This window comes from Jaculus jaculus, chromosome 19, assembly GCF_020740685.1.
Source record: "Jaculus jaculus isolate mJacJac1 chromosome 19, mJacJac1.mat.Y.cur, whole genome shotgun sequence".
In the NCBI taxonomy this organism is placed as follows: Eukaryota; Metazoa; Chordata; class Mammalia; order Rodentia; family Dipodidae; genus Jaculus; species Jaculus jaculus.
The window spans coordinates 23,632,979-23,657,821 of NC_059120.1; the positions used below are offsets into that span (position 1 = coordinate 23,632,979).

Consider the following 24,843-nt stretch of genomic DNA (forward strand, 5'->3'; position numbering starts at 1 on the left):
CTTCCTGATGTTTTTAAGAATTCTGCATGACAGCTATCCATGTCTGGAATTTTCTTTGTCAGAAGTTATATACATCCATTAATAATTCACTATATTTTAATGTCAATTTCAAAATAAATGTGTGCTTACTAAGTGGATCATTCTCTCTTAACTCAAAACTCATACTTTAAATAATGTCAAATCTTTTCTGAAGTAAATGGACTAAACATAAGAAAACAGCCAAAGCCAAACATCTAATTATTATAAGCAAACCAATTATGGAACCATTTTGTTTTTGACACGGAGGTCTCATTCCAGCCTAGGCTGACCTGGAACTCACAGTGATCCTACTTCTGGAAACACTTTTTATTTTAATTTTTCAAGGTAGGGTCTTACTCTAGTCCAGGCTGACCTACGTAGTCTCAGGGTGGCCTCGAACTCATGGTGATCCTCCCACCTCTGCCTCCCGAGTGCTGGGATTAAAGGCATGCACCACCATGCTGGGCTGGAAACATTTTTTAATGGCAAAAATTAATATAACTATGTGCACAACTTTTGGATAACATGTCTATATTTTTTTAAAAAATATACCTGTTTTTTTATTTATTTGCAAGGGAGAGACAGAGGGCATGCTAGAGCCTCTTGCCACTGCAAATGAGCTCCAAATGCATGTGTCACTTTATGCATCTGGCTTTACTGGAGAACTGAACATGAGGGGCCTGCAGGCTTTGCAAGTAAGTGCATTTAACTGCAGAACCATCTTCCCAGCCCTAACATCTATTTTAAAATTGCAACTAAAAACAAAAACAAGTCTTGGGTTGAAGACATAGACAGTCACAGAGCCTGCCACACAAGTGCGGGGGGCTGACCTGCACTGAGTTTGATACACAGCACCTATGTAAACAGCTGGGCCCGGCCATGCACCTTTGGAACCATGGCCCAGTGTGAGCTGAGATGGGAGAATCTCTTCGGGGTTCACTGGTTGGCTAGTCTCACTGCAAATGGACTCCGGGATCAGTAAGACTCCATTTCAGGGAGACACAGATGAATGGGAAAGGGCATTCTCCTCTGACCTCTGCATGTCTGCGCACGGTGCGTACACTGCACACACGTATACCAGACCACACATACATGCAGAAACAAAACTGACCTTTTTACCAGATTAAGAAGAAACCGGCCAAAAGTGGTGGCGCTCACTGGTAATCTCAGCCATCGTGAGGCTGAGGCAGGAGGATTCTAAGGAGTTTAGGCCAACCTGAACTTTATCACGATCGGCCGAGTTGACAAAATTGGACCCTTGTCTGAACAAAGAGAAAAAAGCAAATCTTCTAACAGTGGGGGCTGCTCCTTTCGCAGTTACCTGAGGCCAGTTCAGTGAGGACTCGTTGACCTTCTTCACAGAGCCTGGCTGTAGCTTGTTAATGAGCCTAAAATCCAAAATACAAGAAAAACCTTGTTGGTCACACAAAAACAAGGACTGGAATATTAAGCTGGCTCCTTTGAGATCAGTAAGCAAAACATTAATCACATCTACAGAATATCTAGGATGTCAGTGTCGACATACCAGACTGGGAACAAGTGTTAAGATAAAAGCCGGTGGAAAGGACTAGAAGAGCAGAAGTGGACCTCAGAAGGACCCGTACTTACTCGCAGAGGATGATGCCATCCTTCAGGCCCAGCTGGAAGTTGGTGCCAATGCTCATGCCTGTCACCTCTTCTATCCAATTGCGCAGGTCTTCCTCTGCCTGGTGATCGTACTTGGAGGCAATCTGCAAGACAAGTGCCTCGCTGAGAGCATTTCCCTCACAAAGTGCGCCGTGTCCCCGTCACCCACTGTGCCCAGTTGTGACGGGCAGCCGGGCACACACACCGGAGCTCACTGGAGAACTTAATTGATGGTTACAGCTTAAACTAAACATAAATGTTTGGTGGCCCATGCCTTTAATCCCAGCACTTGGGAGGCAGGTGGATGACTGTGAGTTTGAGGCCAGCCTAAGAGTACATAGTGAATTCCAGGTCAGCCTGGGTTAGAGTAAGACCCTGCCTCGAAAAACCAAAAAATAAAATAAATAAAACCATATATATATATATATATATATATATATATATAAATATATACCTATATATGTAGACACACACACACACACACACACACACACACACATATAAAATCAAAACAAAGTTTGGTGAATGGGCTGGGAAGATGGCTCCGACAGTTATAGGTGCCTGACAAGTGTACCAGCCAGAGGGCTCAATTCCCGGGCTGCTCACTGATGTGAAAAGTAAAGCAAACATCTGGTACGCAGTTGTGCAGAGGTGCAAGGCCCTGGCATATGCGCATACTCACAGGCACATAAATTATTTTTAAAAAATCAGTGTTTGGTGAAACTGTCAATTGTGAGAAGAAAGGCACATGGAGAGGAAGCTAGAACTAGGGAGAGAATACCCAACACTACGGACAGATTCCTGGTCACGATCCAGGCAGTGACGAGGATTAAACGGAATACTAGAGTGCGGCGTCAGCCGTGACTTAAATTTAAAAGTATTAACTCACCAACCACCATGTTCAAAGAAAGATGGAAAGAGGATTCTGACACAAGCAACTATTATTTTACACAGTATCTTACCTGGCCAAAACCTATCATTCCAATAGTTTTGTTGCCTAAAGTTCTGGAATCTGCCTTCTATTCAGCAAAATACGTTCTGTATGCTGTACCCACATGCACAGACACACTCTTTCCTCAGTGCAATACACTAATGAAATTCTTTTTGTGGAGTCTTATCCTTTTAGACTTTTCAGAAGAAGGCAAAACATTTAACTCACTTTTGCTCCCAAGTACCTAGCACTGTACCCGATACCAGACAGTAAAGAAAGAAAACTGGTTAACGTTTACTAGCAAGCTTCTATAATAAGGGAAACATAGATACCATGCTATTATCATTCACGCCAACTCTGCCCACTAAACCAAAATTTAGATATTAACAATGACATGTGTGGGCGGGAGAGATGGCTCAGCGGTTAAAGCTCTTGTCTGTAAAGCTTAACCACCTGGGTTCAATTCGCCGAGTAAAGTACCCACATAAAGCCAGGTGCACAAAGTGGCGCATGCATCTGGAATTCATATGCAGTGGCAGGAGGCCCTGGAACATCTAATCTCTTTCCTTCTCACCTTCCACTGCTTGCAAACAAATGAATTAAAAAAAATTTTTTTGAGGTAGGGTCTCACTGTAGCTCAGACTGACCTGGAATTCACTATGTAGTCTCAGGGTGGTCTTGAACTTGTGGTGATCCTCCTACCTCTGCCTCCCGAGTGATGGGATTAAAGGCATGCACCACCACACCCAGTTTGATAAAAATAATTTTTAAAAATTTTAAAAATGACATGCTTGAGTTCTAAAGCTACTCCTCCCTTGTCTTGAGGTGCTTAAACAGACTGGCCAATGAGTTGTTCAGAAGAACACAGATGAGAACAAGGGAATACCATGTACCTTTTGTCTTCTCATTCAGCACAGGTAAAAATGCCAAGCCCACACCTTTGGGCCAAGCCTGGAGGAGCCTGGCGTCAATTACAGTGTTGCTGGAAATGGAAATGAACAGCAGAAATGTCTGCTGTCTGTAAAACATAATTAGGCTTAATTGTGGAAAGAAATGCAGCCTGACGTTTCGGTCACGAGGAGGTCCTTAGAACTCTAGCCTGTCCAGTCATGAGAATCCAAGCACAGCTGGGAAAGGCTGCCGGCTGCACTCGGGGTCTTTGCAGGACAGACTCGGGGTCAGCAGGGTCTGGCTGGCAGGTAAGAAGCCTGCCAGGCCAGCTCACCTCTAAGGCCTGTGCCCTCCCCTGAGAGGCCCCTGGGGCACAATGAGAGCACTCCAGATGCTTGCAGGTGCCTCCCCCCATCTGTCACCAGGGGTGAAGCCGCCCTGAGGCAAACAGCTGAGGGTTTCAAAGCTTATGGCGTGTCCTGCACACCCCATTCCAGAATTAGAGAAATCGCTTCACCAAATAATGGATAGTTCATGTCAACTACCCACTTCACGTAACCAGGATTATAAAAGGAAATCCAACAAGTTTTTATTTTCATATTAAGCTAACAGTGCAATGTTCCATGGATCAAATTTGGCCTGGAAGCTAGTTTAGAAAAGATAGCTCAGAGTCAGGCGTGGTGGCTCGTGCCTGTAATCCCAGCACTTGTAAGGCTGAGGTAGAACCGCTCGCTGACTTCAAGGCCAGACTGTGCCTCCAGAGTGAGTGAGTGAATGCCAGGTTAAGTCTGGGCTAAAGTGAGACCCTACCTTGAAAAATAACAAAAAGCCTGGATAAATGATTGAATAGAAAAAAAAAATACCAAAAAGATATCTATCTCAGGCATAATGTAAAGCTATCTTAATGTGTGGCAAGCTTGTATGCCCTCATTCTCTGAAAATAATGTTTATTTTTTATTTCCTGCCAGTTTGGGTGACACAGGTCGGTGTCTGGATGGGGCAGCAGAGAAGACAGGACTGGATGCTTTTGCCAAAGGGACACCTCGTATGAGCAGGAAACAGCCAGGCCTCCTCTCACACGCCACATAAGCATTCTTGGATAATTCATCTCATCCAAACTTTAACATAAAATTCACGCATGGCACCTTTATAGAGTAGAATAAAAACCTACTGGACAAATGATTAAATCTTGACTGAAATGTCCCACTTGAAGCTTGTTTCAGGTGGCTGGAAACTCTGCAAACCAGAGGAGTGGGTGGGAGAGCAGCAAAGGGCAGGACCACTCCCTAACTCCTTGCCAAGCACTAGCTGTGGAGGGCAAATTCTAAAGGTGAGCTGAATTGTCTCAAAACCAAAGTCACTGTCTGCAGAGAGATGCATTTCTACAGCCTGGAATGCAAGTTTAGCTACTGTAGGAGGAGTCTGTCTTGGCTTCTTGACTGGTCTTCACAGGGGTCCTTGGTTAATTCTTCTAACTTCTGATCCAGTTCCTGTCCATACACCAGGAAGACTTCCTACTCTAGCTGCCTACACAACGTGTCTAATCAGAATCGGAAAGGGACACGGCATGTCTACAACCCCAGCACTCGGGGGCGGGGGGGGGAGGGGGGAGACAGGAGGCATGAGCTTGAGGCTAGCCTGGACTACACAGTGAGGCCTTGTTTGGAAGAACATTTAAATATGTACCTTATTTATTTATTTATTTATTTATTTATTTATTTATTTATTTATTTATTTATTTATGGGGGGGGGAGAGAGGCAGACAGAGGGAGACAGAGAATGGGCGCGCCAGGGCCTCCAGCCACTGCAAACGAACTGCAGACATATGTGCTCCCTTGTGCATCTGGCTTACGTGGGGCCTGAACCGAGGTCCACTGGCTTTGCAGGCAAACGCCTTAATTGCTAAGCCATCTCTTCAGCCCATGTTTTTGCTTTTTCAAATGTAGAGATGAAAATATATTTATAGGGACTTAAAAAAGAACCGGATACAGTGATGGCTTTTACACCAAACAAGACTGTTTATTAAAGTATTTATGTTTCATTGTCCAGACTTGGTACATGTACCAGACACAAAGGGATGGCACATCTGACCTGACACAAATAAGTCAAAGGAAGGAACTTCTCAGCAGAGCAGTGGTGAGATTCTGCCAAACGCTTGGGCCAGCTGACTGCTGCACAGAGCAGAGAACACGAGACTCCCCAGGGCGGATGCACGGAACTCAAGGCCTCGCATGGTGACTTAAGCCAAGTTCCCCCAGCGCCGGCCAGCCACTGCTGTATAAGCCTTACAACCAGCATTCAGGTCCCCAACACCCACATACGGCCTCATGGGAGGTGGGGGGTCAGGAGACTCCCAAAGGTGGGGGACTAGCTACCCCAGCATTCACAGTAGAGCTGTGAACAGAGACCCTGTCTAACAAAAAGTCAAGGGCGAGGACCAACACCTCAAAGTTGTCCCCGACCTCCGCATGTGCACCCCCCCCCCCCACACACAACCATACACACCACAAGATGAAATACAAATGGCCAATAAATACTTGAACAAACAGCTCAGGGCCGGGCATGGTGGCACACACCTTTAATGCCAGCACTCGGGAGGCAGGGGTAGGAAGATCCCTGTGAGTTCAAGGCCACCCTGAGACTCCATAGTGAGTTCCAGGTCAGCCTGGGCTAGAGCGAGACCCTACCTCAAAAAAGAAAAAAAAGCCAGGCATGGTGGCGTGTGCCTTTAATCCCAGCACTTTGGAGGCAGAGGTAGGAGGATCACCATGAGATCGAGGCTACCCTGAGACTACATAAAGAATTCCAGGTCAGCCTGGACCACAGTGAGACCCTACCTCAAAAACTAAAATTTAAAAAAAAAAAAAAAAAGCTCAGCCTCCTTCTTGGCTATCAGGGAAATGCGGTTTTAAAATTTCTAGTTCCGCCCATTCTCTCTCTCTCCCTCTATCTGTCTCTCTGTGTCTGTCGCTCTCAAGTAAATTAATTAAAAAAATATTTTAAAAAAAGGGCTAGAGAGATGGCTTAGCGGTTAAGCACTTGCCTGTGAAGCCTAAGGACCCTGGTTCGAGGCTCGGTTCCCCAGGTCCCACGTTAGCCAGGTGCACAAGGGGGCGCACGCGTCTGGAGTTCGTTTGCAGAGGCTGGAGGCCCTGGCGCGCCCATTCTCTCTCTCTCCCTCTATCTGTCTTTCTCTCTGTGTCTGTCGCTCTCAAATAAATAAATAAATTTAAAAAAATATTTAAAAAAAAATTTCTAGTTCCAAGTTACCCCAGTCAGAATCACCAAGAAAACAAATGACAACTGCTGGTGAGGATGGGTGGGGGAGAGAAGCCCTGTACACTGCTGGTAGGAGTGTAGACTTTTATAGCTACTATGGAAATGAGTATGGGGGGGTTCCTCAAAAACCTAAAACTAAACTACCATATTAGGCCATCTATACCACCAAGGTACTCCAAAGGACTCTTAAGACTATATTCTCCAGACATATTTGCACACCCATGTTTACTGCGGTCTTTTCACAGTAACCAGGCAGTGCAAGCACCCTACGGATGTCCATCCACAGATGAACAGAACAAAGAAAACGTGGTACCTGCCCACCATGGAACCCTGCTCAGCAGTAAGAAACACTACATCTGCAGGCAAGCGGATGGAACAGACGTCATGTTAAGTGAAAAAAGCTGGACTCAGAAAGACAAACACCTCATGTCTTCTCTCATACGAGGAGCACACTGAAATGTGTGCTTGTTGTGACATCAGAAAGGGGATCACCAGAGGCTGAAGAGCTCTTAAGGGGGAAAAGGGGGTAACGGGACACGTATGACAGAAAGCAGAACGGGGTTATTTGGAGGCAGGCACAGAACTGGTCAGTGGCACAGGGAGGGTAGTGGGGGATGGGGCTAAGTTAGTACAAAACAGGATGCATTTGCATGAAGATGCCACAGCAAAACCCCTTACTTTGAATGCTGACCTGAAAAATTAAGAAAAAATTTATATATATTCACCTCATTAGTACCTCACGGAAATTCTGCTGTCATTTGCGAGGAAAAAAAAATTCACTCCTCCAAGTTGTTTATAAACATCATTTTCCTTACTTGTCTTCATGATTTACGTTTCTTGACATTCCTAAGTTACTTTCTACAATTTTCTGTCTCAGGCCTGGTTCTTCCAAGGTCAGAGACAGCCCCTTTCTTTTTTTTTTTTTTTTAAATATTTTTATTTATTTATTTGAGAGCGACAGACACAGAGCAAAAGACAGATGGAGAGAGAGAGAATGGGCGCGCCAGGGCTTCCAGCCTCTGCAAACGAACTCCAGACGTGTGCGCCCCCTTGTGCATCTGGCTAACGTGGGACCTGGGGAACCGAGCCTCGAACCGGGGTCCTTAGGCTTCACAGGCAAGCGCTTAACCGCTAAGCCATCTCTCCAGCCCCAGCCCCTTTCTTTATGCAGGACTCCTTCCTTCCCAAGAGGCCAGAACAGCCTCCCCACTGATCATCTCAAAGCACAAATGAAGACCCTGAAGCTGAGGAAAGCTGTGTGTGGCCACACCTGTTGGAGCCTCCTCACGAAGCCCCCAAGGGTCCTGTCCACCTGCAAATACAAACAAGGGCAAAGAAAGAAGGAAGGAGAACAAGACCACCCAGGGACTGGGTGGGCACCCCACCTTCCCATATACCTTCATCTTCCCCGCCACTCTGCCCTCACTCCCCTGGCACCTTCAACTGTTCTTTCTTTCTCTGTTAGTTTTTCAGTGATGGTGACCATACCAGGGTACTGAGCTAACTCCCCAAATCTCTCTTCCTCTTCTTCTTGTGTCCTCCGGGATCTAGGGCTCATCCTGGGGGGTCTCTGTAATCTGCTTTGCCCTTGGGCCTCGCAATCCAGACTGCTCGGAGGACCAGTTTGAAGGAACCCTCCAACTCAAGCTCAGATCAGCTCTTTTCGGCTGCATGGCTTGTCCTTAGTCCCCACTTAAAGATTTCTATAATATTTGCTTATTTAAAAATTAGCTAGGCGAAATGCTTCAGCAGTTAAGACACTTGCCTGCAAAGCCTAACAACCCAGTTTAAAGTCTATTTTTTAACTTTTTTATTGATAACTTTCATTACAGACAATAAACCTGATAATTCCCTCCCCTCTTATACTTTTCCCCTCAGAAATCCACTCTCCATCATATCCCCTCCCTCTCTCAATTAGTCTCCCTTTTATTTTGATGTCATCATCTTTTCCTCCTATTATGAGGGTCCTACGTACACAGTACCAGGCATTGTGAGGTCATGGACATTCAGACTATTTTGTGTCTAGAAGACTGCATTGTAAGTAGACCTACCCTTCCTTTGACTCTTATATTCTTTCCACCACCTCTTCCACAATCAACCCTGAGCCTTGAAAAGGTTGTGATAGAGATGTTTCAGTGCTGGACACTCCTCTGTCACTTCTCAGCACTATGGTGCCTCCTGAGTCAAACCAAAGGTCACCACATTCTGAAAAGAGAAGCTTCTCTATCCCAGAAGTGAGTATGTATGAGTATGAACATTAAGAGAAGTGCTTACTAGGCGACTGAATAACCCAGGTTTGATTCCCCAGTACCCATGTAAAGTCAGGCGTACACACAGGCGTGGCACATACACCTGTACTTCATTTGTGATGACTAGAAACCCTGGTGCACCTATTCCCTCTCTGTCTCTTTCTCAAATGGTAAATGAGATGACTTAATGGTTAAGGTGTTTACCTGCAAAGCTTAAGGACCAAGGTTCAATGCTCCAGTACCCATGTAAGCCAGATGCACAGGTGGCACATGAGTCTGGAGATCATTTACAGTGGCTGGAGGCTTTGGTACACCCAATCTCTCTCTTAAAATAAGAAAAGAAATAAATAGCTAGTATGTAAATATGTAGAACATACACTCTTCTTAAGTATGTCCAACATGGGAGAGACACTGCCCCCCAAGGGGAACACATCGGGTCTTGTAGTGGATAGTAAAAGTCATAAAGGTTACAAAAACTAAGGACTCTCCAATGCTAGGCCATACAGAATTTTATTTCTTATTTTAAATCTGACAGGGCTGGGAGACAGAGAAAAAGTCCAAGACGACTTGGAGAAGGTTCTATTATCAGTGTGAGAAACACTTGAGATAATTAAAACATTCAAGCCTCCCTTGACACCCCCTCCACCTGCCCCCATCACATCCTTTCCCGAGGCAGGCTCGTGCCCAGTTCAGCCTTCCAGACAGCGTGCACGCTTCGCCGCATAACCAGCGCTGGAATAAGCGAGGAGGGGCAGCGCTGCCCAGGAGAGGAGACAGGCAGTGGGATGACGGAGCCCAGGCCTCCTGGAACGGAGTAAGGTGGGAGAGCGTCGCTTCTGCCATTCAAGCAGGCAGGCAGTTAATAGGTTGATATTGTATATATGTAAGTACAATGATTGTTATGGGGAGGTAATATGATAGAGAATGGAATTTCAAAGGAGAAAGTGGGGGGGGAGGGAGGGAATTAACATGGGTTTTTTTTATAATCATGGAAAATGCTAATAAAATTTTTTTAAAAAAGTAAAAATTTAAAAAAAAAAAGAAGGGAGGCAGATTAGAGAGGGAAACAGTTTCCAAAAATCTCAGCAACTGACCAGGCACAAATCTCACTCTTCATGGAGAAGCCTGGAGTTAGGGGGAGGGCCGGCTCATCACAGAACTGCAAGAGGGCCGGCTGACACCCATGCATGCTCGGAATCCCAGGCCCCTGAGAAAGGAAGACCAGCGGTTCATCCTGTGTCCACCACAGCAGAGGACTGGTTCTCGGACACCCACGAATGCCACCAGCTAAGTCTCTGCCTATAACCCATGTACACCCTATGCACTTTTGATCATCTCTGGGTTACTTATAATGCCCGTCAATAGGAATGCGACAGATATAGGTGGTATACTATACAATCCAAGGACTAATGACAACAATGAAAAGATCTACACATGGCCCTGAAGAGATGGCTCGGTTAAGGCACTGGCCTGCAAAGCCTAACAACATAAGTTTGAGTCCCCAGTACGCATGTAGAGCCAAATGCACAGAGTGCCACATGGATCTGGAGTTTGTTTGCCTTGGTGTGCCCAGTCAGTCTCTGTCAATCTGTCTCTCTCTCTGCGTACAAATCAATATATATTTTTAAAAATCTCTACACATGCTTAATACAGACATAATGTTTCCTCCAGTGTTTTTGACCTGTAATTGACTGAATCTGCAGACATGTGACTGGTGGGTATGTTGGGCCAAATGTTTATCCTTCACCTGAAATCTTTACTGCAGTCTGTTAAAACCAGGAAGCAGACAATCCCAGGTTGGTGTCTCTGGAAGTCAGTAGCAATAGTCTCCCCGATTTCAGCCATGCCTGCTCTTTCACAAGGCTGTTTGTGAGGCACTAGGACAATCCAATATTGCTCCAAAATGCCTAATTGATATCAAACCTGGCCAGCATCTCTTTTAAGCATTTTCTGGATTCTCCTTCCAGCTTCTCTATTCCTCCCTCATTTTATCCTCCATATATCCAAAGCATGGTTCAAAGGCAAAGACTCTGCTCTAAAAGCTTCCATTCTAGTAAAGACTAATAACACTTCATATAATGTGTTAAAGATATTTTCAAGAAAAAAAACATATTTAAAATAAAGGTTGAGGGCTGGAGAAATCGCTTACCAGTGAAGGCACTTGCCTGTTAATCCTAAGGATTCAGGTTCAATTCCCCAGGACCCACATAAGGCAGATGAGCAAGGTAGTGCATGCATCTGGAGTTGGTTTGCAGTGTGGCTACAGGCCCTGGTATGCCCATTCTCTCTCTCTCTCAAATAAATAAATACAAGCTTAACAAGTCATTTAAAATGAAGGTTGTCTAAGACAATGAAGGCCAAAACGTAATCTCAAAACAGGAATGAGATTGATGTCCATGTCAAACATCAAAACGCCCGAAATTCCCTTTCTTTCATTATCACTTGCTATCTTGGTGCCTAGACAAGCACAACCAAGGCTTTGACAGCTCTCACCTGGGTTAAACCTCTCCCACAATGGATCACATAAGCATGTAAATACCTGTGCAAAGTTTTTATTTATTTATTTGAGAATGACAGACAGAGAGTGAAAGACGTAGAGAGAGAGAGAGAGAGAGAGAGAGAGAGAGAGAATGAATGGGTACGCTAGGGCCTCCAGCCACTTCAGACGAACTCCAGATGCATGTGCCACCTTGTGCATTTGGCTTATATGGGTTCTGGGGAATCAAGCCTTGAACCAGGGTCCTTAGGCTTCACAGGCAAGCACTAAACCGCTAAGCCATTTCTCCAGCCCGTGTGCAAAGTTTTAAAGTATTCAAACCGGGGCTACAACAGACCAAAGTTCACATGCTTTTGAAGCCAAACTTCAGCAATCAGCTCTCAATTCTAGTGAGACTTAACATTTATTAACACTGGTTACCCTCACCTTCTTTCTCCAGAAAGGCCTCCATCTTCTCTCAAGGCCAGCATAAGGAGGAAGCCTGCGCCACAGGTAGAGGACCCCATCCCAACACTTGCTACACATCAGACCTCATACACGTAGTAGCCCAGGCTAGTGCTGAGCTCACACATAACCTGGGTTGGCCAAGAGTACGTGATCCTCCTGCCTCAGCCTCCCGAGTGCTGGGCGGCAGGCATGTTCTCCCAGCCTAGCCAGCATATTTCAGTCACACAGCCTGGTGCGGGGGTTGTGCCTCGGTGACCTGCCTGCTGTCCACACTGACGCAGGAAGCTCCCCAACGGAGCAGCTGGTCCTGCACGCTGACCTTCTCCACTGTCCACCCCGCCGCCCATCTTGGCGCTCCTGCCTGCGGCTGGCTGTCTTTGCCCAAGCTCTCCTCTGTAATTACAATGTTGTTACACTCCAAATTCTCTTACTTTTCAGATTGCCAAGGAAAGGGTGAAGTAACTCCTCTGAAAACCAGGCCTGTCTCTCACAGGGAGGAATTCTAGAGAAAATGACTTTACCTTTAGAACGGTGGCAGGAGGGTTGCACTCTTCTACAGTGTCGAACCCAGAAATCTTTCTATAGTACAAACCTGATTAATACATTGGAAGCAGCAGGTAAACAGTGACACAGAAAAGCACCTAAGGCCAGACCATTAGATCAATGTGTCCCCTGGTGACACTCAGTTATTCTCCATAAACACATGGTGTGTTGCTTACCATTGCTATGACAAAATACCTTAGACAATTTACCAGGATAAGGTTTTTCGGGGCTCACCGTTTCAGCCCAGGCTTGCTTGAGCCCTGTTGCCTTGGGCCTGTGGCAAGGCTGAACACCATGGCAGAGAAGATGGGGCAGAGGGAACTGCTCACCTCAGGATAGCCGGGAAGAAAAGGAGAGAGCGGAGGGGGCTGTGACCTGTTCTAGCCTTAAGGACACACCTCAATGACGTCACTTCCTTCCATTAAGTCTCACCTCCTACCATTTCCACCACCTCCTTATGGCAACCAAGCTTTAACACATGAGACTTTGGAGAACAGATGGATTCAACTGCAAGACAATGTGACTTGATGTATAAACACCATGGAACTGACGAGGGGTAAACTCTTTAACAGCAATTAGGGGGAGCTGATCTACTGCCTAACACACACCACCACAAATGTTAGAACGCAGAGCAAACACAAAGTCTTTGGCTTCTATGGTGATGATCTTCAGACTATGAAGTTTAGGACACAGAGAGTTAGAGGTGGACTTTGAAAGTTCAACTCTAAATACAGAGTACGGAGGCTGGGTGCCCAGAACACTCTGAGATTCAAACAGCAGTGAACAAGGATGCAAACATCTCACTTGGTGAAGAGTACTAAGAATCTTGCTGGACGTGATGGGGCACCCCTTTAATACAAGCACTTGGGAGGCAGATGTAGGAAGATTGCTGTGAGTTCACCACCACCCTGAGACTACAGAGTGAATTCCAGGTCAGCCCAGGCTAGAGCAAAGCCCCTACCTAGAAAAAACAAAAGAGAATCTAAAGAGAGACCTACTCTTTCCCCTCTTGCTCCCCCCCCACCTGCCCCAAGAGGTTTCTATTAGAGGCAAGAGAGCCTGGCTGTGCTGGTGGGACTTCTGCTGAGCATACAGATGCTGGGGGAGCCGCTGTCACCAGCAGCCAGCAAGACACACAAAGCATGTCCAAGAACACCTGCCCAGGCCCCTTCCTTGGGGGTGGGAGAGGGCAGGCTCTTGCACATCTCGGTACCCCAGAACTTCATGTCTTGTGTACAGCTGTACTCACACAGTGACTCTCCTTGGAGAGCATTTCCAGACCTGGGAACTGCCTCTGACTTAAAACTCTATGGCGTTACTGAAAGGGATCTGCCTGTGAATGCTGCTGCATTTTATGGGTGTCACGTCTCCAATCTAGTGATCTCAGAGGGACTTGTTTGCTGTTCATAGCAGCCCTGGAAGCCAGAGTCAGCCAGGAACAGCAGGCCCACGTGACTCAGCCAAGGCAGGGGAGTGGGAAGTGATGAGGACCCGAGGCTCCTGTTCAGACCTATTCATTTCTGTTTTTGTAATGAACGATCAAGAAGCCCTAGAAAGATCTTATTTAGTATAATAAACAAATTATTCAAGGTATACCTAAAATCCTGCCCCAAGTTACTCAGTGAATGGATGATGTTAAACTAATTCTTTCCTGGTATTACAAAAGCCCCATGAGGTTGCCAATAAAAGCATTATTTACAAGAAATAAGTGTGAAAGGAGCATGGGAACTATGAATGTTTTTGCCTTTGTTATCACTCTACTTCATATAAAATAAAACCCACTTGGCAAACAAGGATTCGAAGCCTTGTGCAGGGAGGTGGCTTGTCAGCTTCATCACGTTATCACACAGACCAAAACAGGACTTAGAGACAGACTCAGAAGTCAAGAAATATCTCAAGGGGATCTGACAGATTAAATACATATCTGTGCGGTGACTGTGATCCACATGGACGGAGGTATTCTAGAAGAGGGCATGGGGAATTGTTGTAGGATTTTAGAAGGATCAAACTGGGTGATAAAAAGATTAGAAAATTCAGATACAGGCAGGCATGGTGGCCCATGTATAAGCCTAGCGCTTGGAGGCTGAAACAGGAGGATAACAAGGGGTCTAGAGAGCTAGCCTACCTCAACGAATCAGTCAGTCAGTCAGTCACAGCCACAACCCAGAAGGGACCTGGGGGTTAGGGAAGACAGGACAGCTACCATCTAAGTACTAGATACGGCTGGTGAGATGGCTCAGTGGTATAAGGCACTTGTTTGGAAAACCTGATGGTCCAGGTTCGATTCCCCAGTGCCCATATAAAGCCAGATGCACAAAGTGATGCATGCATGTGCGGTTTGTATTTGCAGTGGTGAGGCTCTGGAATACCACTACACACTCTCGCTGTCTTCCCCTCTGAAACAAATTTTTTAAAAAATTAGATGGAAGTCCTCTAGAAGAGGGAGTTGACTGATGCTGAATGCCACCGGAAGGACAGATCCATGACAAAGACCCAGGGAAATGGACCAAAAACCCACAGGAAAGGAAGCACAGGAAGCTGACCTACCCCTCCTTTCTGGAAAGGGGCCACCTGGGTGAGTTTTAGAGCTCTGTCTACTTTGCTAAAAGCAGATCCCACGCTGAGACCTGCAGCTCAAATGGAGGAAAACGGAGACACTTTTGGAGTTTTGATTTTCTCTATCCCACTGCTGGATATACGCAGCCCCACACCCAGCCTGACCCTCGGGCACTAGCTCTTTGCTGCTGTCCAGGTTCCCAAGCACCGGCCTTTCCAGAACAAAGCAACACGAGAGCCTGCCCCACACCACGCGGCACCGGAGCTGGTGGCTGCCTGGTGGCAGTTGTCTCTTGTGATTTTTAAAAAAAATAATTTTATTTATTTATTTACTTGACAGAGAGCAAGAGACAGAAAGAGGCAGATATATATATATATATATATATATATATATATATATATGGAGGGAGAGAGAGAGAGAGAGAGAGAGAGAGAGAGAGAGAGAGAGAGAGAGGGAGGATGGGTGCACCAGGACCTCTAGCCTCCAGACACATGCAACCATCTATGTATCTGGCTTATGTGGGTACAGGGGAATTGAACTTGGGTCCTTAGGTTTTGTAGACAAGTGCCTAAACTGCTAAGCCATCTCTCCAGCCGCCTGTCTTCTGTGATTTGAGGAAGGCATGTGCTGCAGAGATAAAAAAAAAACCTCATAATTGGGATGAAACACCCAACCACAAGCAGCTTATGGGAAGAAAGGGTTAATTTTGGCTTAGAGTGTGTGTGGGGGTTGAGCTCCATGATGGCAAGGTTTGAAAGGGTGGCATGAGCAGAGGATGGACATCACCTCTGCCATAGCAGGTGGAACGCCGCAGCACAAGAGGACGAACATCAGCAAACTGAGAGTCTGATAAGCCTCGAGGTCCACCCCCTCTGGTAAGTGACACACCTCCTCCAACAAGGCTCCACCTCCCAAATTGCCATCAGCTGGGAACCAAGCATTGAAAACTTGTAAGTTTATGTGGACACCTAACTCAAACCACCAAATATGGATTCCACTTCACACCATCATGGACCCAAAAGAAAAGCCTGGTACAGAAGCCTGTGTACCATGCTGTCCTGGGAAGCCCTCATCACTCCCACGTGAACAGCCTCAGTTACCCAAGTGCTCCCATTTGCCGACCCCAAAGTAACCCAAATGCCACACTGTTCCTACCTCCCGTGAGGCTGGGGACCACGGGGTGGGGCGGGGAGAGAGAGGGAGAGAGGTAGAAAGGGAACCTCAGTATTTCAGTAAGCCCTACGGTAACTCAGGAACTCCTCCTGGGGACCCAGATCTGTATCACTGACCATGAATGCCTTCTTATTTTTTGCTTACTACAATGGAGTCCCCATCTATCTGAGAAAGCCAGCCTTACAGAACCAGGTGCAGAGCTGAAATGCCTAACTTCAAAGGCAGGACAGAGGCTGCCTCAAACTCACAAATCTATTAACTGTGCAAGTCAGCACCATCTTTTTTATCCCTCCATGAATGTTAAGAGGATATGAAGTTTCCATTAAATAACAGGATGGAATTTCCTATTTCCCTGTTTTTTTTTTTGTTTTTTTTTTTAAGTGCTGCAGTGCCTCATGAAATGACATGTGAGGACGCAGGCACTCGTTAGGTCTCTAAGTAAAAGATGTGGGTTAACTTCTCTTTAATGTGATACTGTGACAAAAAGATAAACTCAGCATTAGGTCCAAACACCTGCCTGCCACCAAGCCCTCACAAATGACCACACAGGCTGGATGCACACAGACACAACTTCTTACACACCACAATGAAGCAGGAGGTGGGTCACAAGATTCAGAGTTCCTTTACAAAGACAACCCCCCCACCATGATGAAGCCACAGGACACCCCCACCCTGACAATAAAGGCAATCCCACAGTTTACATGACTGTCATTCACTCTGAGCACGTAAAGAGGGGAAGAGCGAGTCCCCGGGGAACTGCACAGTTCCCCAGTGTTATGCCCCAGCACAGGGGTCTCCTGGAGATGATGTTCCAGACTGCCAGGCATAAACATGGTAACCGTGGTTTCCCCCCCACACCCTGAGCAGGGGCGAGCGGAAGGCACACAGAGAGAACAAGTGCCCAGGCCGCAAAGGGACCTTGGCAAACAGTATACCCCGCACATGGGTCTCAGCCCAGACCACCTTCCTCTCCCTGCTGCCTAATGCCATCAGATCTCATACACTCCTCCGGACAACTAGATCAGGGCTTAACACAAGTGCCATGGAGATGACCTGCACCCCCAACGAGGAAGGTCGCTTTGGAAAAGAGGCAGGGATGGGGGAAAGGATGGTACCAACATGTGCTGTTTATGTGTGTCCATAACTAATAAATAAATTTAAAAAGATCAGGGGTCAAGTGACCCTCCACTTCACTTAAAAGCAACACCAGCAAGAGAAAGGAGAGATCTGATCCACATCAGCTCTGGGTTTGGGGGTCTCCCTTCTGGCTGGCTCACCCCCCCCCCCACTCTTGCTCCCACCCTCCGCCTTCCATTACTGAATGGAATGTTTTCACCAGGCGCAGGCTTCGCTCCTGCCTGCAAACAAGGGCACGTCTGAGCAAACCTGCTGCTGGGTTTCAACACTGACCTGCTTCTCTCAGGCCACGCCAACCACTCCTGTCCTTCATCAGGGCTCCTCTGTTCACCCTGGAAACTTGCTCGCAAGGTCACCAGTGAGCTTTCAGCCAACAAACAGCCCAAATGCCTCTCCCTGGTCTTCCTCCGGCCGGCCTTGCTGGAGCCCCTCCATCTTTCCCTCTGCATCTCATTAAAGGACTGTGGCCTCTGGCTTCTGGCCCAGGCCTCCCCTCTCCAGGCTCAGTTCCCTTTTCTGTCCTTTGAAAGATGTCAATTCTTCCTGTGCTCTGGCCTGGGATTAAAAGGAGGAAGCTCTGGGACGTGACTGCTCAGGCACCTGGACAAGCACTAAGTGTCCTCTGCTAAACTAGAGACCCCCGGTGGCTTTCCCGTCACTGGACTGCTGTGAAGTGCCCACGTTAATTCACGTACACTTTAAGAACTTGCTAAATGTCAACCTTCTAGCTCGGCTTTGCTGGTCGCTCCTACCCAGATGCTAGAAAACTTTCCTCTTCAAATTCAATAGCTGCCCTCACTACCCATGGGGAACAGGTTTCAGGAACTCCCCCACCCCACACATGACCAAAAGACTCCAAAATTCAGGTTTATTACATAAAATTCTATTTTAAATAGTATTTGTAAATAACCTATGCACAGCCCCCATCGTGTGTGGGGGGGGGGGGTGCTGGGAGTGGAACCTAGGGCCTCATGCATGCCAAACAGGCCCTCTACCACTGAGCTACTTCTCCAGTCCCACCCCTGAATACTTGTCTTTAAATCGTCTTAGATTACTCATACTACACAATACAATGTAAAGGTTTTTGTAAACAACTGTTGTAGGGAATAGGGTGAAAATGTCTGTGTACATTCATTACTGACACAAAAGACTGGCCTTTTTATTTTTTATTTATTTACTTTACAAGAGAGAGAGAGAGAGAGATAAAGAATTGGTGTGCCAGGGCCTCAACCACTGAAATCAAACTCCAGTCACGTGTGCCACCTTGTGCACATGTGTGACATTGCACACTTGCATCACTTTGTGCGTCTGGTCTACGTGGGACGTGAGGAGTCAAACATAGGTCCTTAGGCTTCAAAGGCAAGCACCTTAACCACTAAGCCATCTCTCCAACCCTCAACATATCACTTTTCACCATAACCTTAAACTGTTTGTTTCCATAGGCTCATGACCAACTCATAACACAAATTTAATCATCTTCAAAAAGTACCAACACTGTTTAAAAATCCTGTCTCTTCTGAGATTCAAGGCAATCTTTTTACTGTGAGGTCCTATAAAATCATAATTCTCATATAATTCCAGCATACCATGACACATCACCATTCCAAAATGGAGGAGTTAGACCAAAGTAAGAGCTGAGCCCAGCAGGGCAAACACCACGTTCCACAGCTGCATGTCCCACATTCGAGGTTCACCTGCCTTGATAAGCGCCACGCCCCTCCAGCTCCGCTGGCTGCAGCACACGCAGCCTCTCCTGTGGGCCAGCTCCACTCTGTGCAGGCAATGTTCTTCAGCGGCGTCCTGTGGTCCTGGTCTATGGGACATCCTGGGGTCTTCTCTATAAGGTAGGTTTCACCTCCACAGTTTTTCAGGGCCTCCTTGTAGGAAAACTGAGGTGGCCAACACACTGCCTGCCTTCAGCTGCCTTCGGAAACCTTGGCACAAGCCTCATGACCCCCCCACTCTTGTTAACTATTAGGCTTGCAAAACCAGTCCCACAGGGACAACACTGCTAAGTTCAGCTGGCTTGAGATGTACGCTAGCCCCCTGGGACCACAGTGAGCAGCCTCTGCCTTCTGGGCTGACCCTGGTGGTGGCGAGGACCACTTTCATAGGCATTTGCTTTCAGGCTTAGAACCCCTTCCTTTAGTGGTATTCTCAGGTTTAGTGGATTTTTTTTTTTTTTCAGAGGAACTTCTACTTTCACAAGAGGGAGCTCTCAGTGGGTGGGGTCTTTTCCTATTGGCTCACTGGCAAACAGGAGGTATCTACTGAAGAGAATCTGTTTAACTACTATAAGCTGCTTTCTCAGCCCACTTCTTGGTAGTGATTTTAAACTTACACACATGCCTTTCCTTACTAAACATGGACATCTTTCCTATCTTTCTAGTCTCTCACTGCAGCAGCCAACAGTAGCCATGCCACAGCCTGATGAATTCAGCCTCAATCAAGTTCTTAGTCAAGGGCACAGAGAAGCCAGATTCTTGCCAGAATGTAACTTGAATGGCCTGTAGCCCACTCCTTAAGAGCCTCTGTTCCCTTCTAAAACTTCATAAATCAGATCTCCCACTGTGTGTGTTTCTCTTGGCATTACGGTCTTTCAAATTTCCACCAGATTGCCTTCAAGCCCTGCTTACAGCACTGTAAGGCTGCTCTAGCCCAAAGTTCCACACTCCTATTTTCCTCCCACAAACCAGTTCCAAGGTATAAGAACTACATAATTAGGGTTATCACAGAAATCACACCAACTCCTGGTTACCAATTCTGTGTATGCTGACAAAAGCAACTTAGGAAGAAGGGGTTATCTTGGCTCACAGTTTGAGGATACAGCCCATCGTGATGAGGAAAGCACAGTGCTTCCATTAACCCAGTCTAGAACATCCCTCAGAGACATGCCCAGAGAGGCTTGTCTCCTACGGGACTGCAGACCCTGTCAAAGTGACCATCACTCTTAACCCTCAGAGCCATCTTAAAATAAGATCTTTCTGGTGCTGCCTAAGCTCTTGCCTTTTTTGAACTATTTATGTTACTAAATAATTTTTGAAGGAACTGATCTCAATCCATCTTGCAGACATCTCTCCAAAGTCTGGGAGGATGACAGGCAGAACAGGGATCATGGATATATGTTAGTCACACAAAGCAATAAAGAAGCCCCTTGAACTTCAAAGGGCTACTCTGATATAACTGATCTAACTGGTGTGTGTGTGTGTGTGTGTGTGTGCGCGCGCACACACGTGTGGAGGACACTTAGGCTGTTGTTCCTCAAGTACTGCCTATGTTTTTAAGGCAGGGTTTCTTACTGGCCTGTAGGTCACCACGTGGCTAGACTAGCTGGCCAGTGAGCCTGCCGGTGTCCACTTCCCCAGCACTGGTATTAACAGGCTTTTTCCATGGGTTCTGGGGATTAAATTCACAGGCCCTCATGCTTAATAGCACATTACTGACTGAGTTATCTTCCAAGCCCACAGTTCTGGTATGTTTTTAAACATCAGAGGTCTTCTTCTTGTTTCATGCCATTGGTAAAAGCAATTTATTTGTTTCTTTTATTTTATTGGTTTTTCAAGGTAAGGTCTTACTCTATCCCAGGCTGACCTGGAATTCTTTATGTAGTCTCAGGCTGGCCTTGAACTCACAGTGATCCTTCTACTTCTGCCTCCCAAGTGCTGGGATTAAAGGTGTGCACACCACGCCTGGCAAATAATTTTTTTATTGCAATTGCAAAATACCTAAGATACATGTAAGTATTAGCTCCAGAGTTACACACTCTTCCACACAAGTAGGAAATACCCACCCACAGGGAAGCAGTGCATGAATCGGACACCCACACCATCAACTACAGCTCAGCTTCTGGAATGGGTGGGTGATGTTCAGGGCCGCACACGACCTAGGACGGGACAAGGGACTCGGGCACGATCACAGCTTTGCTTCTTCCCGTTCTTCCCAGCAGTCATTTCATGCACAGAGCAAATATTAAAGGGAAAAGCTCTCATAAGCCAGGAAGACGCAGACAAGATGTGCCTGAAGGTTGGCCATCCTGCAGGGCTGTGGACTAAGGTCTAGCCCCAAAGACTAAGAGAAGCAGAGAAAGAGGGGAGGGGAGAGAATAGGCACACCAGAGTCTGCAGCTGTTGCAAACAAACTCCAGATGTGTGCGCCATCTTGTGCATCTGGCTTATGTGGGTCCTGGGGAATTGAACCTAGGATCTTTGGCTTTGCGGGCAAGCGTCTTAACCACTAACCCATCCCTCCACCCTGTCTAAGTCTTTTCTACCCCTTCCATTCAGCCATCTGACCAGTCCACAGCAGTCCCCCTCAAAGTAGCAGATCAAGAGGGTGGAGGGTGCCTATATGCATGTCCACACAGGAGAGCTGAGGCAAGAGACAGCCTAGGCAACCCAGTAAAACTCTTCATCTTGGGCTGGGGAGATGGCTCAGAGGTTAAAGGCACTTGCTTGCAAAGCCTGACAGCTTGGGTTCAATTCCCCAGTATCCATGTAAAGCCAGATGCCCAAAATGAAGTATGTATCTGGAGTTCATTTGCAATGGCAAGAGGCCCTGGTGCACCCATTCTATCAACGCCCTCCCCGTCTCTCTCAGCTTTAAAATACTTTATTTTTGTTTTTTAAAAAAACACTTCATCTTTAAAAGGGGGGATAGGAGAGATGGCTCAATGGGTGACAGACAGTATTTGCCACACAAGCATGAGGGGTTGACAGAGCCTGATTCACCCTAGTTCGATTCCATTGCACCCAAGTTGAGCAGCGAGATGTGGCCATGCACGCCTGAACTGCGGTTCTGTGGGGAGCAGAGACCTGACAATGCCAGGGCCAATGGCCTGACCAGAAAGGGCAGTTTGCGGCTCCGTGAGAGACTGCATCTCAAGTAAACACACGGTTGGGTGATAGCAGAGGACACCCAATGTTCTCCCCTGGCCCCCGGAACCTATATACATGTCCGCACACATGTGTATGTATCATGCACACATGTGTGCAACAACGTTGCACTGTCTCACACTGAAGCACAGGGGCAGGCTGTCAGCTCAGGAGCTCTGCTTGAACCCAGCCCAGGGGAATCTGCACACTCAGGGGCGGGGCCAACCCAGTTCAAAAGTTCGCCCCAAGATATTTGGCAGAGCTCTCAGGCTGAAAACACTAACTCTTCTACCAGCTCCTCTGCAAAGTAGCCTCTCGCCACATGTGTGTTTTGGAAGGTGCTGGAAGACTAACTGTAGGAAAAGCGTGTAAAGCAGAGCTGTCTGCCACGGAGAGAAGAAAAGAAAGGAAAGAAACCTAGCTGGAGGAGGAAGACGATTAGAAATGAAAACGCGGCTGACACGACACACGTGGATGAGGGATGCTAACCCACAACGTTCAGGTCTGTGAAGAAAGGGAAAATCAGAAAGAAGTTCACCCCAGTCTTCAGAACCCAGAGACTGCCAGAAAGCTCACAATGAGAGACCCACGTACACATGATTTCTAAATGTGATTGGGAGTATGAGATGATGGCTGTGACTCCTTCCTGCTTCTCTCCCTCCCCTACTCTGTTCTCCCCGCTCTAGGGTTTCCTGAAGTCCAAGCTGGGCTTCAAGTACTTTTAAAATGTTATTCATTTATTTATTTATTTGAAGCAGAGAGAGAATGTGATAGGAGACAGAGAGAACAGGCACGCCAGGGCCTCCAGCCACTGTAAACAAACTCCAGGTGCAGGTATCTCTTTGTGTATCTGGATTTTGTGGGTACTGGGGAATCGAACCCAGGTCATTAGGCTTTGCAGGTAAGTACCTTGACCACTGAGCCATCTCTCCAGCCCCTGGGCTTATGAAGTACTTAACCGAGGAGGATCTTAAACTTCTGATCTCCTTCCTCCCGGCGTGCTGGGATCACGAACTTGTGCTACCATCCCGGTGCGTGCGGTGCCAGAGACGGAGGCCGGGCCTCCTGTGTGCTAGGCAAGCACTCTCCCCACGGCGCTGCGTCCCAGCCTTGCTGTTGCTTCTTTGCATTTAAAAGTGGAATCACATGTCTGCATTAACCAACAGCACAGAGACTTGCTCCACATGGCATTAATTATATTTTTTTTTTCAGATTTCCTCCCACATGAAACAAAAGGAGAGAGGGGAAAGCGCGGCGAGGAAGCCTGCACTAGCCCCCGGCCCAGCCCGTGCAGCGAGGAGGGCTGGGACCTAGGACGAACAGGACAGGCTGCAGCCAGGCGCGGTGGCGCACGCCTTTAATCCCGGCGCTCAGAAGCCAGAGACAGGAGAGTCACTATCAGTTTGAGGCCAGCCTGTGACTACAGAGTGAGCCCCAGGTCAGCCTGGGCTAGAGTGAGACCCAACATCGAAAGCAAGCACAGATGACAAGCCCGGGTACGGGGATTTGGTAGAGGAAGAAGAGGGCCACTTTCCTCTGCATTTATGCTCCCAATCTGCTGGCTTTCCCACGGGAGCTGCTCCACCCGAGGCACACCCACACTCTGACTCCCCAGTCTTGGCTCAGGGAGAAGATACTAAGAAATTCCGTCACAATTTAAAGGAATGAGTAGGGGACTAGGAATTGGTCTTGTGTTCAAGGATTTGCTTCATGCTAGCTCGGATGGAGGCTTCATAAAAACCCCTTCAGATTGAAAGCCTCCAGTTACAAGCAAGACACACACGCTGCACGGCAAATATGTTTACCAGCGAGCCAGAGAGAAACAAGAGCCTTATCTGAAGCCAAGCAATGAAAGCTGTTTCTTGTTTAAGGCAAACCAATGCCTTAGAAGAGAAGGCAGAATGCTGTCGTGCCCAAAGCAGAGCCTCTGGCTAGACAGAAGTACTGGGCACTGAGGCCCCAGCCTTCCCAGTGCAAAGACTTCTCCTGGGACACTGAGCAGGCGTCCTGCACCCGGCTCCAGGGGCCCCATCACATTCCGGACCCAAACTGCCAAACAGCTGGCCGCCCAGCTCCTCCACCAGGCCTGTCCGAAGACTCATTCAGATGCAAGCAGAGCTCTGAGTAATGCTCAGCTTCTAGAGATGGTTATCGACATCTGCAGGAGAAAAGCAGCTCAGAACACTGAAGTGAACCCTAAGCAGCCGGTAGAACGCTTACTATCACAGATCTAATGTGCACTTTCGGCCCCAGGCATTATCCTAAGCACTTGACGTGAGTCATCTATCGCATATATTTCCCCAGCAACTCTGTCAAGATGAGCATTGTGATGCCCTCACTTCACACATGCGATATAAACAAGGTAAGTCATAACGCATCCATCTTGCAGGACCAGGGTTCAAACCCACAACTCCACTGTTCATCACCCAAGTCATGTTTTCACTGCCACCAATCAAGGACAAGAGGCTACCAAGACATGTTTCAGTACACAGGATGTGATGGTTAACATTGATTGTCAACAAGGCAAGATCTAGAATCTCCCATGAGACAAATTACTGAGCTTGTCTGAGAAGAGTTTCTAGATTAGGGTAACTGATGGGCAAAGACACACCCTGCTGGGACCC

The 24,843-nt window shown here is 47.1% G+C and overlaps 1 protein-coding gene across 1 annotated transcript in view; it reads right to left on the bottom strand.

Annotated features, from left to right (window-relative positions):
• Positions 1 to 24,843, bottom strand: part of Cnn3 (calponin 3) — a 41,977-nt gene that overhangs the window by 8,710 nt on the left and 8,424 nt on the right. Inside the window, exons 2-3 of the mRNA XM_004663962.3 lie at positions 1,627 to 1,748; positions 1,340 to 1,406 (exon numbers count right to left, since the gene is read on the bottom strand). Coding sequence (XP_004664019.1) covers positions 1,340 to 1,406; positions 1,627 to 1,748 — 189 coding nt within the window. The remainder of the gene's footprint in view (positions 1 to 1,339; positions 1,407 to 1,626; positions 1,749 to 24,843) is intronic.